Source organism: Mus caroli, unplaced genomic scaffold (genome assembly GCF_978045245.1).
Source record: "Mus caroli unplaced genomic scaffold, Mus_caroli_1 scaffold_11, whole genome shotgun sequence".
NCBI lineage: Eukaryota > Metazoa > Chordata > Mammalia > Rodentia > Muridae > Mus > Mus caroli.
The window spans coordinates 64,081,364-64,099,866 of NW_028227266.1; the positions used below are offsets into that span (position 1 = coordinate 64,081,364).

Here is an 18,503-nt window from a genome sequence, read left to right on the forward strand (position 1 = left end):
CGCATGGTGGGCCGCTGCGGGCCGAGGTGATGCTCCTTCCGCGGCGCTGGTGGGGTCGGTGGCTGACGGGAAGGAGGCCACGCTGTTCCTGTCAGGCACCTGTCGGGTTCGACGGGAAGGACAGTCGAGGCTCCCGAGTCCGCGAGAAGCCGCCTTGGCGGGTGCTGTTCCTCGGCACCGACCACTTTGCCCGGGAAACGCTGCGGGCGCTACACGCCGCCAGGTACCGGGGCAGGGTCCCACGCTGAGCCGCGGTGGCGACCTCAGGGCAGCGCGGTACCGGGAAGGCGCCCCGTTGGGTCCCGGCCCGCAGAGCTCCTGTGGCTCCTGCAGCATCTGCCAGCAGACCCTCCATCTCCCCGTGCCTGGGAACCGGTACTTGGAGAGGCCCGGCCAGTGCTCAGGGTCGTGGGCGGAGCCGGTTAGCTGAAAAGGGCTGTGACTCCAAAGTTCGTCCCTTCCTGGTGTTGGTGGCGTCCGTTTCCTTGCCCTTCTACACGCCTGTGTTTTCTAGGGGTGAACAGCCTCTAACGAACCGTTTTCAAATGAGTACATTTCCAAGTTAGAACAGTTTCATATACATATATTATTTATGCGATTTAACTAACCTTGTCTACTAGGAAGAAAGTAATTTGTAATTCACCCTTTTCCTGAAAGGCTGCTATGTCTACCGCCCCACGGCTTAAGGTTATTTGGTTATTTATCAGTCCCTGGTTTCCTGGCATGTCTCTCGCCTCCATCCCTGCCTTCCTACAAACACTTTTCTTTTTAAATAAGATTTTTTTACTTTTAGATTTTATTTGTATGTGTGTGTGTCTATGAGCATGTACGTGTTGGTGCCTGTGGAGGCCGAAAATGGGTGTCCCATTCCCTGGAGCTGGAGTGACAGGCCCTTGTGAGCTACACCCTGTGGATGCTGTAAGAAGAGAACTGACTCCTGAAAGTTTTCCTCTCATTTCCACACACATGCTGTAGCATACGCCTGCACACACGCACACAGTAATAATAGCACATGCCCACACCATGCACATAATAATAATAATAATAATAATAGATAAAGTTTAATTTTAAAATTATTAAATTAAAACCCTGTGTGTTGGTTGCAAAAAAATCTTAATTATTTTAGCTCTAAATGTGCCATGGGTTTAATCATAAAAATAGCTTTGCTGTGCATGAAATAGTTTAGCTTTGGGCTGTTGCCCTGACACTGTTGGATTTTTTTTTCCCCCAAATCTTTCTGATTCAGAGACAGCAAAGAGGAAAAGTTAATTGAGAGACTGGAGGTTGTCACAGTGCCTTCGCTATCCCCCAAAGGACTACCTGTGAAGCAATATGCTATACAGTCTCAGCTCCCGGTGTACGAGTGGCCCGACGTGGGATCTGGAGAATATGACGTTGGGGTAGTGGCTTCCTTTGGCCGGCTTTTGAGTGAGGCTCTTATTCTTAAATTTCCCTAGTAAGTTTTACTTATAAGGAAATACAGTGTGGAGATCATTCTTTTATGAATGGGTCTAGCAACTAAAATGCCATAATTTAAACTATGTTTGTTTGCTTGCTTGCTTTCTTTTTTTCTTTCTCCATTCAGACAGGGTCTCACTATATATGTAGCCTTAGCTGTCCTGTTGCAATTCACTATGTAGAGCAGGCTAGCCTCAAACTCACAGAGAGATCTGCCTATATCTGTCCCCTAAGTGTGTAGATTAAAAGTGTGTACCACCAGGCCCAGATTAAACTATGTTTTCTTCCCTGTCTTCTTTTAGAATAAGATTTATTTTTGGCACAAAGTATCGAACTCCTTGGCTTTCCTATGCCCTTATTTAAATATCATGCATTTGCTGACAAGCCCTGCCCAACTCTCTCTGAACTCCAGGTACCCACCTTGCCCACGCTCTGCGTGGATGTCCCATTGGCTTCTCTCACTGAAAAGACTTAACCCCTCTGCAGACCTTTATCTAAGAACTAGGAACCCCAGCCTTCTGGATGCTGGGCCCCAAATCCCAGAGTCATTCTTCAGTTGTCTTGTGTCCCACGTCCAGTCCGTTATGGTGAATTCCGTCATCGGCACTGTGTCCATTCTTTTCTGTGTTAACTGCAGTCACCTTCTAGAGGGCCTCTGCAGATGCTGTGGCCTCTCCTGATTCATTCTACACCAGCTCGACTGCCTGGCCATGTGCTGAATATGGCAAGCGTTTTCTCCCCTTAAAGTCTCTGGCCCAGTGCCTGCCTTGAATCTTAGCACTTGCAAGGCAGAGGCTGCTGCAGCAGCAGGCGGCAGATCTCTTGAGTTCAAGGCCAGTCTTCTCTACAGAGTGAATTTCAGGACAGCCAGGGATACACAGAAAAACCCTGTCTCTTTTAAAGATTGCTAGGATTTGAACCCAGGACTTCTGGAAGAGCAGTCGTAACTGCTGAGCCATCTCTCCAGCCCCCTGAGAAACTCTTGTCTCAAAAAACAAAACAAAACAAATCTCTGTACATGTCAAGCATGTATACATTCCTTTAATCTCAGCACTCTGTAAGCAGCAGCTGAGAAGAAAATAATAAAATCTCTGCACAGTTCCCTTTATCTGAAAAACTCTTCATGTTTCTGATGGCATTTCAGTCAACAATAGATGGTGTATCTGACACTACTCCGTAAGATTGTATGGCCTGGAGATGTGATAGCTGTCTGAACTTGTATAAATTTAACCCTCGATTGAATGTTTGGGTAGGAATATCACTTGATGACACGGTATCTTATTATATATCCCTGTTTGCTTTGTTGTTTTAATTAAAAACATTTTTGCATAGATATACTCATTTTATTTTATGTGCATGAGTGTTTTGTTTGCATTATATATATATATATATATTTTTTTAAAGATTTATTTATTATATGTGAGTACACTGTAGCTGTCTTCAGAAACCCCAGAAGAGGGCATCAGATCTCATTATGGATGGTTGTGATCCACCATGTGGTTTCTGGGATTTGAACTCAGGACCTTTGGAAGAGCAGTCCGTGCTCTTAACTGCTGAGCCATTCTCCAGCTCTTGTTTGCATAATATGTTTGTGCCCCATGTGGTACCTGGTGTTCACGGAGGCCAGAAGAAGATGTCAGATTCCCTGGAACTGTAGTTATAGATGTTTGTGATCCACTGTGTGGGGTGCTGAGAACCTGAACCCTGGTCCTCTTAACCACTTAGCTGTCTCTCCAACCTCTGCGTGCTCTGGTTTTAAGTTTCATTGGTTACCTATGGTAAAAGAGTGAACGCACCTCTGACTTTATGTTTTAGGTGATAGATTTTCAAGGTCGTGTGCTTTTAACCCTATCGGTTGTAGACGACAGGTGATAGATGTTGTCTGGTATTTTCAGGGTGATGATTGTTTTGAAACAGGGCCTCAATCTGTGGCACAGGCCAGCCTGGAACTCACAGCAGTTCTCCCCCCTCAGCTTTCCAAGTGCTAGAATTAATAAGTGCCACCATGCCAGCTCTTGGAAAGTTTAATGATGAAAGCGCATGTTAGTTGGGTAGCAACAACTAGTTCCCGTACTAATTTCTACCTTTTCTGACTCAGCGGCATACTGAATGTGCACCCCAGTTGCCTCCCGAGGTGGCGTGGTCCCGCTCCGATAATCCACACGGTGCTTCATGGAGACACTGTCACTGGCGTAACGATTATGCAAATTAGACCCAAAAGGTAGAATTTATTAAGTTAAACTAGTGTGTGTCTGAGACCTTTGTGGTTGGGGGAGTGGTCAGAGTGTGCTGACTTGGCTAAGGCTCCAGTGTCGCCCTTTGCCTTCGTAGTCACTGTGAGTGTGCCTAGTCTCTAGCATAAGCGTGTGTCTTCAGAGATTCATACAGAGTCCTTCAAAGTCCTTGTAAATCAGTCTTTGGAAGTGTTAACATCTGGGTTTCTCTAAAAAGATATAGATGGCAGATGCATTTGGAGTGTGTGTGTGTGTGTGTGTGTGTGTGTTGATTTGCTTTGGATGTTTTGAGATAGAGTCATTGTATGTCTCTGGCTGGCCTAGAACTCACTATGTGAACTAGGCTGAGCTCAGACTCAAGAGAGTTCCTCTTGCAGCTGCTTCCCAGTACTAGTATTAAAGGCATATGCGACCCTCCTCCTTTCTTACTTTTGAGGCAATGCCTCCTGTATGCCAGGATTCCAGGGTGACTTCAAACTGGAGTGACTGACAGGTTAATAGCCTGCAAAATCTGTCTCTGCTGTTGTGACAAACATTATCTTAGTAAATAATAATGTTGGCTAATTTGGGTTTGTTTATTTATTTATTTATTTATTTATTTATTTATTATATTTCCTTGCCAGGTTTGATATAGGCCCAATTCTCCAGCAAGAAACCATCCCTGTGCCTCCCAAGAGCACATCAAAGGAATTGGAAGCAGTGTTGTCAAAACTTGGTGCCAACATGGTACAGTGTTTGTCGTCGTCATCAGCATGAGAAGGCTTCTTAAGCAATACAAATCTTCTGATTTGTCATTTTAAAGCTTCCTTGGTAGGGGTGGGGATGGGGTCAGGGCAGTGAGATAGATGGCTCAGCAGGTGAAGGTGCTTGCCGCCAAGCCTGATGATCTCAGTGCAGTCCCCGGGACTCACACCATGAAAGAAGAGAACTGAGTCCAGCAAGTTCTCTGACCCCCACCTGGGTTCAGGTATTACACTGTAAAAAGTAATAAAATAGTTAATAACATGAGAGATCAAGACTGGGATTGGGACCAAACATGGTCATATCCACCTGTCATCCCAACACTCAGGAGGCTGAGGCAGGAGACTCATGATGTGCTTAGGTCAGTCTCGGCTAATGAGAGCTTGTCCTCAGTAGCCCATAACAACCAAGCAGAGAGTGGTTCTTGTCCCTGGCTTCCTAAAAGTTTGCCCAGTATATGTGAGCATTGAGAATTGCAGAGTGGGTACTTCATAAAAGCTTTCAAATAAAATAGGCGATCTTCAGTGGTCCCTTCCATCCCATAGTGAGGTATTTAGTTTATTCTCCTGGGTGCCCTCTCCCTGCCCTCACTTGGCCTAGAGCCACTAAGAACCTGTTCATTTCCCAGCTGGATGGCTAGTACCTCAAGTTCTGAGCATCCCCTCAGAAGTGGCTCTCTGTGGCAGCTGCTGTTTATCCAGACTATTTAGATACTCTGTGACTTTTCTTTGGCTCCCTGCCAACCACCTCTGAGGTAATTGTTGCTGACACTTGTTTCACAGATGCAACATTGAGGGCTACAAACATATCAGAGAACTTTTCCAAAATGCCAGCACTGGTAGGTTAGGGGATAGGATTGGAGCATGCTCCTGTGAGGCCTCACTGCCTTGTGTAGGGTGAGAGTGTAGTTGCTCCGCACAGACTGCCTGATAGTAAGAGCCTGTGCATCCAGGTACAGGTCAACCCTGTTGGGAAGCAGTTTGGTGCCTGTGCTCCATAGAGCAGCTTGGTGTAGCCACCCATCAGCACACATCCTCACAGGCGAAGCCAGTTTGCCCCCACTCTTGCTGGGATACGTTACCTCATGGCACTGAACTGTGTCTGTTGAATACTCTGCTCTCTCTCTCTTCTTTTGTATTTGTAGCTTATCTCAGTTTTGAAAAATTTGCCTGAAAGTCTGAACAATGGAAGGCCGCAGCCAGCCGAGGGAGTGACATACGGTGAGTGGAGGCCAGACACTCACCTCTTGTAAAGGTTCTGTTGGCCTTGGTGGCGGCTAAATGCTCCACCCTCTTCACGGCCTTGTGTGTATTTTCCAGATCATGGTTGGTAAGTTCTCAACAGTTCCTCCAGCCTTTTATTTTGAGAAGTATTTAGCACCTCTGCCCCAAATCTTTCTGTGTTTATATTTCGTGTATATAAAGTTCTGATTGTTCATCTGCGAGTATAAATGATGAAATTCATCTCCAGGTTTAGCACGCACTTGGAGATGTGGCTCAGTGGGTCAGAGCACTGGCTGCTTTTGCAGACAGCCTAGATTAGATATCCAGCACTTACATGGTGGCCCACAACTATCTGTAACTCTGCTCCCAGGAGACCTGACACTGTCTTCTGGCCTGTGGGTACTGCATCAGTGTGATACAGAGACAGTCACACAGACAAAGCATGCACATAAAATGAAATAAAAATTTTAATCCTAAAACAAACAACAAAAACAAAGGCATTAAACCCTGATAGTATCCAATATCCCATCTGTACAGGTCTTCCTAAATGTCCGAAGATGTATTTTATATCCATTCAAAACCAAACAATAACAATCTAGGACCCGCATCATCTTGAGTGAAATAACACAATCACAAAAGAACTCACACAATATGTATTCACTGATAAGTGGATATTAGCCCAAAACTTAGGATACCCAAGATATAAGATACAATTTGATAAACGCATGAAACTCAAGAAGAATGAAGACCAAAGTGTGGACACTGTGCACCTTCTTAGAATTGGGAACAAAACACCCAGGGAAGGAGTTACAGAGACAAAGTTCGTAGCTGTGATGAAAGGATGGACCATTTAGAGACTGCCGTATCCAGGGATCCATCCCATAATCAGCTTCTAAACGCTGACACCATTGCATACACTAGCAAGATTTTGCTGAAAGGACCCAAATATAGCTGTCTCTTGTGAGACGATGCCGGGGCCTAGCAAACACAGGAGTGGATGTTCACAGTCAGCTATTGGATGTATCACAGGGCTCCCAATGGAGAAGCTAGAGAAAGTACCCAAGGAGCTAAAGGGATCTGCAACCCTATTGTTGGAACAACATGATGTACTAACCAGAACCCCGGAGCTCTTGTCTCTAGCTGCATATGTATCGAAAGATGGCCTAGTCGGCCATCAATGGAAAGAGAGGCCCATTGGACTTGCAAACTTTATATGCCCCAATATAGGGGAATGCCAGGGCCAAAAGAATGGGAATGGGTGGGTAGGGAAGTGGGGGGCACTATGGGGGACTTTTGGGATAGCATTGGAAATGTAATTGAGGAAAATATGTAATAAAAATATTAAAAATCAAAAAAAAAATAAAAGCACAAAAAAAAAAAAAAAACAATCTAGGACCCAAGGAGCACATTTTTAAGACTGCTTCAATCTTTGTGTTTTGCTAATATAATCCTAATTAGTCACCCCAAAATGTAAAACTTTTGGTGTCAAAAGAGGGTACTCTGGAACTAGGGTTACAAATGGTCATGAGCCACCATGTGGGTGCTAGGAGCCAAAGCAGTAAGCACCATGAGCAGGCTCCCCAGACCCTGCTCTCTGTTTCTGTCTTATGGGCAGAGTTCTCCGTTGCGTGATCTATCCTATGCATTCAGCATGTGCCCTGCTGAGGGGGGGTGAGCTGTTTCCAGGCTGGAATCACTTACGTACACGATGGTTCCTAGTCCACTAGCCGAGGCCCAGGTGAATGGTGAGGTCCTCCCGGTGATCACAGCTGACTCGGGAAGTAAGGCCGACCTGGGCTGGACAGTAAAGCCTTCTCAGGAAAAAAAAATGAGTAAATAAAACATTGGAGTAGTTTTAATGTGCATAATTATCATAATTATAAAACATAATTATCACTCCTGTGAGTGATAGTAATGACATTTTTTGTGTTTAAGGAGTATTTGTTGGCTTTGTATTTCCTTTTTTTCTGGAGGTATCTTACTGTTGTTCCATTTTTCTATATCAGGATTTAGGTTTGTTCCTTTTCACTTCTTAGGAATATTTTATATAATTCTGAAATTCAGCCTCTGTCATATGAGCTACACACTTTCAGTTTGATATTAACTTATGCCTTTTATGTTTGTCTTTTCAAAAATGCTTTTTATTTATTTGTTTGGTTTTTTTTTTTTCTTTCCTACCTTGACCATTCAGTTCCCACATAAAAGGCATACACAATGTTTATGTTTACAATAAGCCTTAATCAGCACTAGGGCTGGGCAGATGTCTACCCTCTATGCTATTAGAATCTACTTTCCTATCAATAACTCTGAATTACTAATTATGTTTCATCTGCGCTGCTCTTAGCTCCAATTGGCCAGCCCCTAGGGCCACGATTTTGTCTGCTTGTTTGTTTGTTTTGTTTTGTTTTATGGTTTACCTAGCCCAAGGCTGTTCCTCTTTGTTCTTCCACCTCCCTCTCTTGGTTCTCCTCAGACCCCCAAGCCCAGGATCACACACCCACCCTACCCCCCCACCCGCCTATGTCTTGACTGCCCAGCTATTAGCAGCTTTATTTACCAATCAAAAATAACTTGGGAACAGGTTACACGGTGTCACTTGGGTCTACACGCAGATTCTCTTGTGAGGCCCAATATTAGCATTAGAATACAAATAGCATAAGACCAACCCACTGTAGCTTTTCAGGGGCTGGTGCTCCTGTCCCGGACGCTCCAGGGACTGAACTCACATTGCCAGACTTGGAGGCAAGCACCTTCACTAGCTGAGCCATCTTGCCTGTCCTCTCTGGAGCTTTGAGTCCAGGCTAGAAAGTAGTTTGCTCATGGTTTAATACTTGTCAGGCTTGCTTACTTTAACTTCATACTGCAGCACGTTTTAGACATATAGAAAAGTTGATTATTCTCTTCTGTTTGTAACTCAGCCTGACTCTTACCAGTTCATGAACACTGAACCCTGTTCATTCTTGCTTATGTCTCATCTTGCAGCCCCCAAGGTCTCTGCTGGCACCAGCTGTGTCAAGTGGGAGGAGCAAACCTCAGAGCAAGTACTCAGACTTCACCTTGCCATTGGGGATATAGTAAGTTGGACAATTGTGTTGTGTTTTTACCATATTGTTTCCTTTCTAGGTATATTTATTTAGGAATGAACCTTCTGAACTAAACATGAAATTTTCTTAAACTTTAAATTTTAAGTTTTTTTTTTTTAATTAGGTAATTTCCTCAATTACATTTCCAATGCTATCCAAGAAGTCCCCAATACACTCCCCCCCCAGTCCCCCACCCACCTACCCCCACCCCTTGGCCCTGGCATTCCCCTGTACTGGGGCATATAAAGTTGGCAAGTCCAATGGGCCTCTCTTTCCAGTGATGGCCGACTAGGCCATCTTTTGATACAAATGCAGCTAGAGTCAAGAGCTCTGGGGTACTGGTTAGTTCATAATAATGTTCCACCTATGGGGTTGCAGTTCCCTTTAGCTCCTTGGGTATTTTCTCTAGCTCCTCCATTGCGGGCCCTGTGATCCATCCAATAGCTGACTGTGAGCATCCACTTCTGTGTTTGCTAGGCCCCGGCATTGTCTCACAAGAGACAGCTATATCTGGGTCCTTTCAGCAAAATCTTGCTAGTGTATGCAATGGTGTCAGAGTTTGGAAGCTGATTATGGGATGGATCCCTGGATATGGCAGTCTTTAGATGGTCCATCCTTTCTTCACAGCTCCAAACTTTATCTCTGTAACTCTTTCCATGGGTGTTTTGTTCCCAATTCCAAGAAGGAGCACAGTGTCCACACTTTGGTCTTCGTTCTTCTTGAGTTTCATGCATTTAACAAATTGTATCTTATATCTTGGGTATCCTAAGTTTTTGGGCTAATATCCACTTATCAGTGAGTACATATTGTGTGAGTTCCTTTGTGAATATGTTACCTCACTCAGGATGATGCCCTCCAGATCCATCCATTTGCCTAGGAATTTCATAAATTCATTCCTTTTAATAGCTGAGTAGTACTCCATTGTGTAAATGTACCACATTTTCTGTATCCATTCCTCTGTTGAGGGGCATCTGGGTTCTTTTCAGCTTCTGGCTATTATAAATAAGGCTGCTATGAACATAGTGGAGCATGTGTCCTTCTTACCGGTTGGAACATCTTCTGGATATATGCCCAGGAGAGGTATTGCTGGATCCTCTGGTAGTATTATGTCCAATTTTCTGAGGAACCGCCAAACTGATTTCCAGAGTGGTTGTACCAGCTTGCAATCCCACCAACAATGAAGGAGTGTTCCTCTTTCTCCACATCCTCGCCAGCATCTGCTGTCACCTGAATTTTTGATCTTAGCCATTCTGACTGGTGTGAGGTGGAATCTCAGGGTTGTTTTGAGTTGCATTTCCCTGATGATTAAGGATGTTGAACATTTTTTCAGGTGCTTCTCTGCCATTCGGTATTCCTCAGGTGAGAATTCTTTGTTCAGTTCTGAGCCCCATTTTTTAACGGGGTTATTTGATTTTCTGGAGTCCACCTTCTTGAGTTCTTTATATATATTGGTTATTAGTCCCCTATCTGATTTAGGATAGGTAAAGATCCTTTCCCAATCTGTTGGTGGTCTTTTTGTCTTATTGATGGTGTCTTTTGCCTTGCAGAAGCGTTGCAACTTTATGAGGTCCCATTTATCGATTCTCGATCTTACAGCACAAGCCTTTGCTGTTCTATTCAGGAATTTTTCCCCTGTACCCATATCTTCGAGGCTTTTCCCTACTTTCTCCTCTATAAGTTTCAGTGTCTCTGGTTTTATGTGGAGTTCCTTAATCCACTTAGATTTGACCTTAGTACAAGGAGATAGGAACGGATAAATTCGCATTCTTCTACATGATAACCGCCAGTTGTGCCAGCACCATTTGTTGAAAATGCTGTCTTTCTTCCACTGGATGGTTTTTGCTCCCTTGTCAAAGATCAAGTGACCATAGGTATGTGGGTTGATCTCAGGGTCTTCAATTGTGTTCCATTGGTCTACTTGTCTGTCGTTATACCAGTACCATGCAGTTTTTATCACAATTGCTCTGTAGTACAGCTTTAGGTCAGGCATGGTGATTCCACCAGAGGTTCTTTTATCCTTGAGAAGAGTTTTTGCTATCCTAGGTTTTTTGTTGTTCCAGATGAATTTGCAGATTGCCCTTTCTAATTCGTTGAAGAATTGAGTTGGAATTTTGATGGGGATTGCATTGAATCTGTAGATTGCTTTTGGTAAGATAGCCATTTTTACAATGTTGATCCTGCCAATCCATGAGCATGGGAGGTCTTTCCATCTTCTGAGATCTTCTTTAATTTCTTTCTTCAGGGACTTGAAGTTCTTGTCATACAGATCTTTCACTTCCTTAGTTAGAGTCACGCCAAGGTATTTTATATTGTTTGTGACTATTGAGAAGGGTGTTGTTTCCCTAATTTCCTTCTCTGCCTGTTTATCCTTTGTGTACAGAAAGGCCATTGACTTGCTTGAGTTAATTTTATAAAATTTTAAGTTTTGATATAGCTTTGGAATTCACAAAGTGCTTTCAAATGTACATTCTGCAATATCTTCTAATCAGGTTTGATTATCGATTATCCCCTATTATAAAGGAATAAAAACAAGATAAGTAACTTAAATGTGACCAGTCACTAGGCAATGAATCTAAGTCTTCTAACTAACTTGTATATCTTTCTGCCTTGGTGCTGGGAGCGGAACTTGGATCTTCTGCAAGAGCAGGGCTTGCTCTCAGCTGCTAAGTCGTCTCCAGCCCCCATTTGTTTGTTTGGAGAGCAGGTCTCACTCTGTGGTCCAGGCTGGTTTGGAACTCACTTTGTAGCACATGTTGTCCTCACATTCAGGCATTCTCCTGCATCAGCCTTCTAAACACTGGGCTGACAGATATGGCCAATACCTGGTTTGCTTCTTTCTTTCTTTCTTTCTTTCTTTCTTTCTTTCTTTCTTTCTTTCTTTCTTTCTTTCTTCCTTCCTTCCTTCCTTCCTTCCTTCCTTCCTTCCTTCCTTTCTTTCTGAGATGATCTCAGAGTGGCTTTGAGCTGAAACTCTACAACCCCCGTTTCCGCACATTCACATAATGTCTTAAAACATCATCAAAATACAGTCTGAAAATGATGAGATCAGCGAAACTAAGGGAAGTTATTCTGGTATATTTATTTTCATTGTGCTTTCAGGCAGCTTTTGTTGCATTCCTTTATATTGTGAATGTGTTAAAATAGCAAAGATGGCATTTCATGTTGTCCAGTAAGTGGCACCACTGAGTTGGCTGGCCCTTGCCAGTGAAACCTGCCTTTGATTTTGTTTTTGTTTTTTGTTTTTCTTTTTAAGCATTCTTCCTTTTAAGGTTTATTTCATTTTTTATGTGTATACTTGTGTGTCTGGGTATATGAGCATGTACATGTGCGGGTACACATACCCGTGCACTCACAGAGACCAGGAGAGACCATTCGCTACTTCAGAGCTGTAGTGACAGCCGCTTCCTAGATATCAGGCTTGCTATGTGGGCGATGGGGCATGAACTCCCACCATCACGATTATACAGTGAGCTCTCCGAACCACTGAGCCATCTCTCTAGTCTCAAATAGAGGCTGGCGACCCTATCTTTATGTTATTTAATGCCTATGGGCATTTTGCCTGCATGCTTATCTTGGCATCATATTAGTCCCTAGTGCTCTTTGAGGCCAGAAGAGAGCACTGGACACCCTGGGACTGGAGTCACACACCGACAGTTGTGAGCAATGGTGTGGGACTGGAGTTACACACCGACAGTTGTGAGCAATGGTGTGGGACTGGAGTCACACACCGACAGTTGTGAGCAATGGTGTGGGACTGGAGTTACAGACCGACAGTTGTGAGCAATGGTGTGGGACTGGAGTCACACACCGACAGTTGTGAGCAATGGTGTGGGACTGGAGTTACAGACCGACAGTTGTGAGCAATGGTGTGGGACTGGAGTCACACACCGACAGTTGTGAGCAATTGTGTGGGACTGGAGTCACACACCGACAGTTGTGAGCAATTGTGTGGGACTGGAGTCACACACCGACAGTTGTGAGCAATGGTGTGGGACTGGAGTTACACACCGACAGTTGTGAGCAATGGTGTGGGACTGGAGTCACACACCGACAGTTGTGAGCAATGGTGTGGGACTGGAGTTACAGACCGACAGTTGTGAGCAATGGTGTGGGACTGGAGTTACACACCGACAGTTGTGAGCAATTGTGTGGGACTGGAGTTACACACCGACAGTTGTGAGCAATGGTGTGGGACTGGAGTTACACACCGACAGTTGTGAGCAATTGTGTGGGACTGGAGTTACACACCGACAGTTGTGAGCAATGGTGTGGGTGCTGGAATCAAACCCAGTGTCTCTGTGCTCTTACCCACTGAGCCATCTCTCCAGCCCTGATTCTGCATTTTTAAAATCAAACTGCTTAGGCCTGGTGTGGTGGCACATGCTTTAATCCCAACACTTAGGAGGCAGAGGCAGGCAGATCTCTGAACTACATACTGAGTTCAAGGACAGCCAAAGCTTCATGGAGAGATCCTGTCTCAAACAAGCAAGCAATAATAAAAACGTATTTATATATGTATGGTTAATATATAGTTAACAGTATTATATCCCTGAAATTATTTGTTAATAAGGATAAACTAGTGCTTTGTGCTTTTTATTTTAAGAAAACCAAAGATGGGTCAAGTATTTTTCACACACACACACACACACAAGGATTGGAAGACAGCAGAGTTAGGTAACTTTATAATCATATTGTCTTAGTGTGTAAAGAGGCCTTGCTCTTAAAACATGGTTATGAGCTACTGAAGTCACGTGAGAATAGACTGGTGACTCTAAATCCATAAAAATTAAAAACCATCTTAGAAAAGCAATTAATCAGAAGACTCAAAAGTTTTCAAACTGGAAGAAAGATCTGTAACACGTACTAGAATTCAATGTCTAACTTCCTAAATAGGTATAAAATTCTCATAAATTAACAAGAGATAGACTGCTCCAGTTTCTGTCGTTTTGGTTCTGTTGTTAAGGCAGTATCTTACTCTGCTGCCAGGGTGGACTTGAACTCATGGAGCTCCTTCTGCCGAATCCCCGAGTGCTGGGGTTTAGTGTGAACCCTCATGCCTGCTTAAATGGTAGACTTGGGAGGAATCTCTGTGATTGGAGTTTTCCCCTTCAGGGCTGAGGGTGGAGCCCGCGGTGTTGCACGTGGCAGGCATGTTTTCTACCATCAGTTCTATAACTCAGCTTGTAGTTTTGGGTTTTTTGTGTGCATTGTTTTTGAGAAGGTAGCCCTGGCTAGCCTAGAACTATGTAGACTAGGCTAGCCACAAACTCACAGAGGTCTACCTGCTTCTACCACCCAGTGCTGGGATTTATTTAAGTTCTTAAAGCTGTGTTCTCTTCACATTTATCTAGTATGTGTGCTGTAGCAGGCATGTGTTGGTCAGAGGACAACTTTGAAAAATTTATTCTCTCTTTCCATCTTGTCCGGCCTTCACATAGGACTCAGGCCATCTGGCTTAGTAGCAAATATATTTACCTATTGAGCCAGCCAGCCCCACAAAGTTGTTTACTGCCACAGTTTATAACAGCAAGACACTGCTCTCTGAAATAGCAAGAAATTGGAAATGTGTGAGATGTCTTTTATAAAGTATTATATATGATTTTATAACTGTGATTAATTCTCAGATGGACACAGGTGTGCATGGGCGCAGGTGAAGGAGACACACATGCACTGACAGCCATGCTCTAGACTTTTGCACTAATAACATTTGGTGTGAGGGGAATAACACAGGGCATACACACCAAGCTCTTAACAGTGGCTGCCTCTTGTGAAAGTATAAAATCCTATCACTTTCTTTAACATGAACGCTTAATTCTTGCTTCCAAACTGAGCATAAATGTTTAGTTGGACATATTAAGGCTTCTATTTTAAAAAATACTGACTCTTACATAAAATGTAAGATTTTACATATACTGCAGAGATGATACAGAGGGTCAGCCAGGCCCTGTTTCAGCAGATTTGATGACTGAGTGCCCAGCCCCTCTGGACGTGTAAGGAACATCAGAGTGGGTTAATATATGGCAGTCTCCAAAAGGCTTTGGGCTTTGTATGTGTTCCTTCATGAGTCCTTCCGTTCCAATTGCAGGTCCCACTGCAGACGCTCTGGATGGAGAACACTGTTAAACTTCTGGATCTCGTAGAAGTTAACAACTCCATCCTTGCAGGTACTGACTTCTGAATAGCTGACAAGTTGTTTTCACTGTAGTCCCCTTGAAAATGTGTCATGCTCCCCCCCCCCCACCTCTCCATATTTCTAATTCTCAGACACAGACAGAACATAAGGATCTGTGGGTTTTTTGTTACTACTTTTCTTTTTTTCTTTCTTTCTTTCTTTCTTTCTTTCTTTCTTTCTTTCTTTCTTTTTTGTTTTTGTTTTTGAGACAGGATTTCTCTGTGTAGCCCTGGCTATCCTGGAACTCACTCTGTAGATCAGGCTAGCCTCGAACTCAGAATTCCGCCTGCCTCTGCCTCTGCCTCCCAAGTGCTGGGATTAAAGGCATGTGCCACCACTGCCTGGCCTTTTTTATTTTTCCGTGCACTAATGATAATACCTTGCAGTTGCTCTCCTTATCCCTTGCAAAGTCCATTCATGTGTCTTTTCTCATGCAAGCATCACATGAACCTGGAAGCTGGCAGGCAGTGTCACTGTGCTCCTATAAACTCCAGAGAGGGGCTGTAGAATGACTTAGTTAAAATCACACTGGTGAAAATAACAATGAAAATGTCTGGACAGTGCAGAGAGCGCACAGCACTTCACACTACAGTTTCTTCTGAGGTCCCTGAGCAGTCTCTGGATGTGGCGAGCAGGAATGTGGGAAACTCTGATAAAGAACATTTAATTGGGGCTGGCTTACAGTTTCAAGGGTTCATTCCATTATCATCATGGCGGGCAGTGTGGCAACTTCCAAACAGACATGGTGCTGTGGGAGCCAAGAGTTCTACATCTCGGTCCAAAGTTAGCAGCAAGAGACTGTCTTCTGCAGGCAACCCGAGGAGGGTCTCTTCTACACTGGGCGGAGCTTGAAAACTAGGAGTCCTCAAAGCCAGACAACACAGTGACATACTTTCTCCAGCAAGGCCACACCTCCTAATGGTGCCACTTCCCACAGGCCAAGCACACTCAATCAACATCCTGTGAGGTGCTCCACTGCTGGGCAGCTAGTTTCTCAAAATGACAGTCCTGAATTGACAAAATTCCGCATCAAAGGTGATTCCTGGGAGATGGAGCAAGGACTTTAACTTCTGACTTGTGTGGAGCTCTTGCCAGAGCACATGGCTCCAAGCAGTTTTAGATCGCAGAGCTAGGGCTTAGCAAGTGTATCCCTCCATAATTAGTTCTGCCTCTGCAGAGTTATTTATTCATTTATTTATTTATTTTTGTTTGTTTGTCAGTGCTGGAGATGGAGCCCAGGGTCTTCTAAATCCTGGGCATGTGCTGTACCATGTTCCATCCAGGGCTGGGGCAGGAAGCATGGGGATCTCTGTAAAGTCCAGCCTGCCTAACTCCATTACACGTATGCACACATTGTATTGACTTTTAAGAAGTACCATGATGTTGCATAATTATTTCTCTTGTGTTCTCTTCCCCCTTTTAGATCCGAAATTAACAGGACAGACTGTAACTCCGGGGTCCGTGGTGTACCACAGACCATCGCAAATGCTGCTGGTTCACTGTAAGGTACGTTGGCTTTCACTTCAAGTTATTGTGATTGTTTTTGCTAAATTTGTAATTTGTATTTCTTTTTCCTTTTCTTTTGAGATGAGGTCTTAAGTAGCCTAGGCTAGTCTTGAACTCACTGTTAAGTTTTTGGCCCAGGTTGGCCTAAAACTGATCCTCCTGCCTCTGCCTGCTGAGTGTTGAAATTGCAGGTATGTACCACCATACCAGGGTTTCCATTTACCATTTGTGGTGGTTGGAATGAGAAAGGTGTCCATGGGCTCACAGGTTTGAATACTTAGTCACCAGGGAGTAGAGCTCCTTGAAGGGATTAGAAGGATTAGGAGTTGTGCCCCTGTTGAAAGAAAGTGTGTCATGCGGGGTGGGCTCTGAAGTTTCAAAAACCCATGCCAGGCCCAGAGTCTGTCTGTCCCTATGCCCCATTTGTGAATCAGAATATAAAACTTCTCCACTCCAAGCAGGCTGCTATGATGATAGTGGACTAGGCCTCTGAAACTGTAGCCACGCCCCATTTAAATGCTTTCTTTTGTAAGTGTTGCCTTGGTTATGATGTCTCTCTCTTCACAGCAATGGAGCACTAATAAGACAGCATTTTCAGTTTCAGATTAATCTAAAAAAACAATTTAATTTCTGTAAGAAACAGTCATCTCTCCAGCTTAATTTTTTTAAAGTGATGAAGTTTTTATCATCGCTACCCAATGAAAGAAGATTCCATAATGAGGGACTTCTGGAAGTTACTTTTAGTGATTAACTTAATCAGTAAGCTCTGATATCTGATGTCAGTTATCAAGCATCTGCTTGGTGACCACAGGGCATGAGTCCTCAACAGCAGTTAACGAGGGCCATGTCCTCATCATGTCCTGTGCTGCGAATAAGCATCTTGACCCAAAAACACCGTCCTCTCACTTTTCCAGGTCACTCCATCACTGTGGGAAGTAGAAATAGGAACTCAGGGCAGGAACTGAAGCAGAGGCTTGCTAAGTTCTCCCTCCCTCCCTCCCTTCCTCCCTCTGTCCCTCCCTCCCTCTGTGTTTTACATATATGAGTCTTTTCCTACATGTGTATGCTTAATGTCCACATCAGTCAGAAGAGGGTGTTGGACCCCCTGCAACTAGAGTTACGGATGGTAATGAGCCACCCTGTGTGTGCTAGGAACTGAACCTCAGTATTCTGTAAGAGCAACACGTGCTCTAATAAATGAACTCTCTGCACCCTCCTAGCTACCTTTCTTTTCCAGCCTTCCTATGTCAATTAACAATCAAGAAAGCACCTCAAAGATGTGCTCAGAGGAGGGCAGAGGGCAGCTTGTAGGTGCTGGCTCTCCCATCACATTCTGTCCTTCCCATGGCACTCTCTCATCATGCTGGGCAGCAAGCACCTCTACTGACTGAGTGTCTCATGCTGGAGGAAAGTTTTAAAACATGTCTATATGTGTATAGTGTGTGTGAATGCAGGTACATGCATGCCACAGCACACATGCAAGGCAGAGGAGGGCCTGGGGTCAGTCTGCTTTTCATCTCATTTGAGACCCAATCTCTGTTCTCCACTGCAGATCCCCAGTTATCTGGCCTATAAGCTCCCTTTGAGACTTCTGTTTCTGGCCCCCACTCCCCGAAGCTGATGTGTATGTTCTGGGGATCCAAACTTGGGTAAATGCTTTACCCACTGAGCCATCTCCCCAGCTCAAGTCTTTTTTTCTTTTGAATAATCTAAAATGGCTGGAGAGGGCCCTCAGGATGGCTCAGCAGGAAAAGGTCCCTGACACACAAGCCTGATAACCTAAGTAAGTTCAGTCCTCAAAATTCACACCCGGAAGCCGGGAAGAACCAGCTACACAGAGCTGACCTCTGACCTCCACATGTCCCCACTACCATGCACACTTACAGAGCCATAGTAATACTTCTTTTAAAAGTTTCAAGTGATAAGAGCCTGCTGTTGTTAGCACCCTGGAAGGAGAGGCAGGAGGATTGTATATTGGAGGATTGTCTCAGCAACATATTGTGTTCTAGGCCATCCTGAGCCTGGGCTACATAGTGGGGTGGGTTTTTTTTTTCTGGAGGGGGGTTGTTATTTGTTTGTTTGTTTG

General features: G+C 44.2%; 1 protein-coding gene and 1 long non-coding RNA gene across 2 annotated transcripts in view; one reads left to right on the forward strand and one right to left on the reverse strand.

Moving 5' to 3' along the window:
* The window catches only part of Mtfmt (mitochondrial methionyl-tRNA formyltransferase), a 20,091-nt gene continuing 1,588 nt past the window's right edge, over window positions 1-18,503 (forward strand). Inside the window, 8 exon segments of the mRNA XM_021171563.3 lie at window positions 1-223; window positions 1,247-1,456; window positions 3,557-3,679; window positions 4,316-4,418; window positions 5,578-5,653; window positions 8,639-8,730; window positions 14,825-14,903; window positions 16,335-16,417. Of these exon segments, the coding sequence (XP_021027222.2) occupies window positions 30-223; window positions 1,247-1,456; window positions 3,557-3,679; window positions 4,316-4,418; window positions 5,578-5,653; window positions 8,639-8,730; window positions 14,825-14,903; window positions 16,335-16,417 (960 nt within the window). The 5' untranslated portion in view covers window positions 1-29.
* LOC147002053 (uncharacterized) overlaps window positions 4,412-18,503 on the reverse strand; it is a 24,681-nt gene continuing 10,589 nt past the window's right edge. Inside the window, exons 2-3 of the long non-coding RNA XR_015048974.1 lie at window positions 7,362-7,467; window positions 4,412-4,667 (exon numbers count right to left, since the gene is read on the reverse strand). This is a non-coding gene — a long non-coding RNA (uncharacterized LOC147002053). The remainder of the gene's footprint in view (window positions 4,668-7,361; window positions 7,468-18,503) is intronic.